The sequence below is a fragment of the Buceros rhinoceros genome, unplaced genomic scaffold (assembly GCF_000710305.1).
Source record: "Buceros rhinoceros silvestris isolate BGI_N320 unplaced genomic scaffold, ASM71030v1 scaffold6521, whole genome shotgun sequence".
NCBI lineage: Eukaryota > Metazoa > Chordata > Aves > Bucerotiformes > Bucerotidae > Buceros > Buceros rhinoceros.
The window spans coordinates 4,771-6,612 of NW_010395886.1; the positions used below are offsets into that span (position 1 = coordinate 4,771).

Genomic DNA, 1,842 nt, shown 5'->3' on the forward strand with positions numbered 1-1,842 from the left:
AGTGAAGTGGAGGCTGGAGTGATAATCCCTGATGAAAGGTCCTTCGTGACTTTCGGAACTTCACAGCTGCCAGACTGAGCAAAACGGGTGGAGTTTTCCCTTTAAATAGCTGTCCCCGAGACTGTTGCTGCTGTTGTGGTGACACTTGGGTGTTGCTAAGGCTTTAGGAAGTCAGTGCTGACATATCTGTATTGCTAGTATGCTCTGCATGCACCGAAGAGAAATGGATCACACAGTCTTACTGCCACAGTTCTGGTCTCTTAAAGGATGTGGGACAGTCTTCAGGTGGCAGAGAAAGAAACTCTTGGCCAGAAAGTGTGTGTTTGGTGTACCTGGTTTTTTTTTCATATCCTTATTGCTGTTTCCAAGTTGGGAGAGCTTTGAGAGGGTGGGAGGGGTAGCACTAAAGTGTCACCCACCTCTCTGTGTGCATGCATGTCTCCTCAGACTGCACAGGCTGGGTCCTCAGGCTGACCTTGAAACTCCCCGGTTAAAGTCCTGCAACTGAGACCTGCGCAGGCTTCTGGGAGAGTTGGGCCGAGTGGGTAGATCTGGGAGGGAAATGTGTGATTCGAAGACATTGGTCAGCTCCCTTTCTGTGAGAATACACGAGTCATTGTTTGCAGTGATTTCCTCTGTCGCAGAGCCCCACAGTGCTGCAGCCCTGACTTGCATGGCTTTGCACTTTAGAAGACTTGAAGGACGATTTTTTGCAGTGCTTTGTCCAGCTTTCTTAGCAACTTTAGGCAAATCACCTTTTCAATATGAAGCTTCATCATTAGTTAAATGAGGGCAACTCTGACCGTGCTGCGGGGCGCAGGGGGAGGGGAGTGTTTCAAGGCCCACTTTGAATTTGTAAACCACTTTTGCAGTACTTGGAGAGCCTCCATTATGTGAGAGTCTGCATGATTAACAGCCCCTGGCCATCAGCAGAGTTCTCAAAGCGTGGCATACCTAGAGCTATGTAGTTTGAGAAGGCTGCAAAGAGTCACAGAATGTTGTCAGCGCTTTTTACCTTGCATTTGACAATAGTCTGCTAAAGTAGTATGTTCCATCCTGTATGCAAATTGAACTTTGTCAAATTGTCTTACCACGAGATATCTATATTTGATACTATATTTCTTTCTCACAGATTCTGCCTGGCTTGTTCATTGGCAACTTTAAAGGTAAGATTAGTTTTATCTTTTCTTCTAGGAGTACTTAGCAGGGGTCCTAAGGTGTTGTTTTGCAGGCCTACAGAATTCTCTGGCATCTCTGCAGCTGCTTTAACCCCATCTTGCTTCATTTCTGGATTCACCTGGTAGCACTTAAAGAACTTGTTTGTGCTCTCATCCATGTGCTGTGTTGCAAGTACTTCAAGAAAAGAAAATTAAAAAAACCAATCCACCATCTCCTCAGAGCATGCTTCAGCTGAAATTCCTAAACGTTGGCCTGTCATAAATGATTCCTGTGCTTGGCAGGCAAGCCTGTGAGCCAAGCAGATTCTTTGTAAGGCTTATTTCAAGCCCTCCTTATAAGTAAAAGCTTAGTATGCCTCCTGCTCATTGCTTTCGTTATTTTGGTTATTTATAACAGCTGCTAAAGAGGTCTATTATCATTGCTTGTGAGGCTGATAGGTCTGCAGATTTCAGTCTGACTGCTGATACTTGCAATGTCCATGTTGCAGATGTAAGATTCTCTGGATTTTTTTCCTTTTTGCCTGAGGTTGATTTTTTTTTTTGTGTGTGTGTGTACAGAAAGACAGAACCATATTTAGAAAACACAGGAAACTTTATGTAGACATTCAAATAAATGACCTGTTCTCAAAGCACTCTATTAGCAGCAGTTCCAGCTGACTTTCCC

At 44.3% G+C, this 1,842-nt stretch overlaps 1 protein-coding gene across 1 annotated transcript in view; it reads left to right on the forward strand.

Annotated features, from left to right (window-relative positions):
• Positions 1–1,129: 1,129 nt before the first annotated feature.
• The window catches only part of DUSP22 (dual specificity phosphatase 22), a gene marked incomplete at its 5' end in the record, with an annotated part of 35,615 nt that continues 34,902 nt past the window's right edge, over positions 1,130–1,842 (forward strand). Inside the window, one exon of the mRNA XM_010145691.1 lies at positions 1,130–1,166. Coding sequence (XP_010143993.1) covers positions 1,130–1,166 — 37 coding nt within the window. The remainder of the gene's footprint in view (positions 1,167–1,842) is intronic.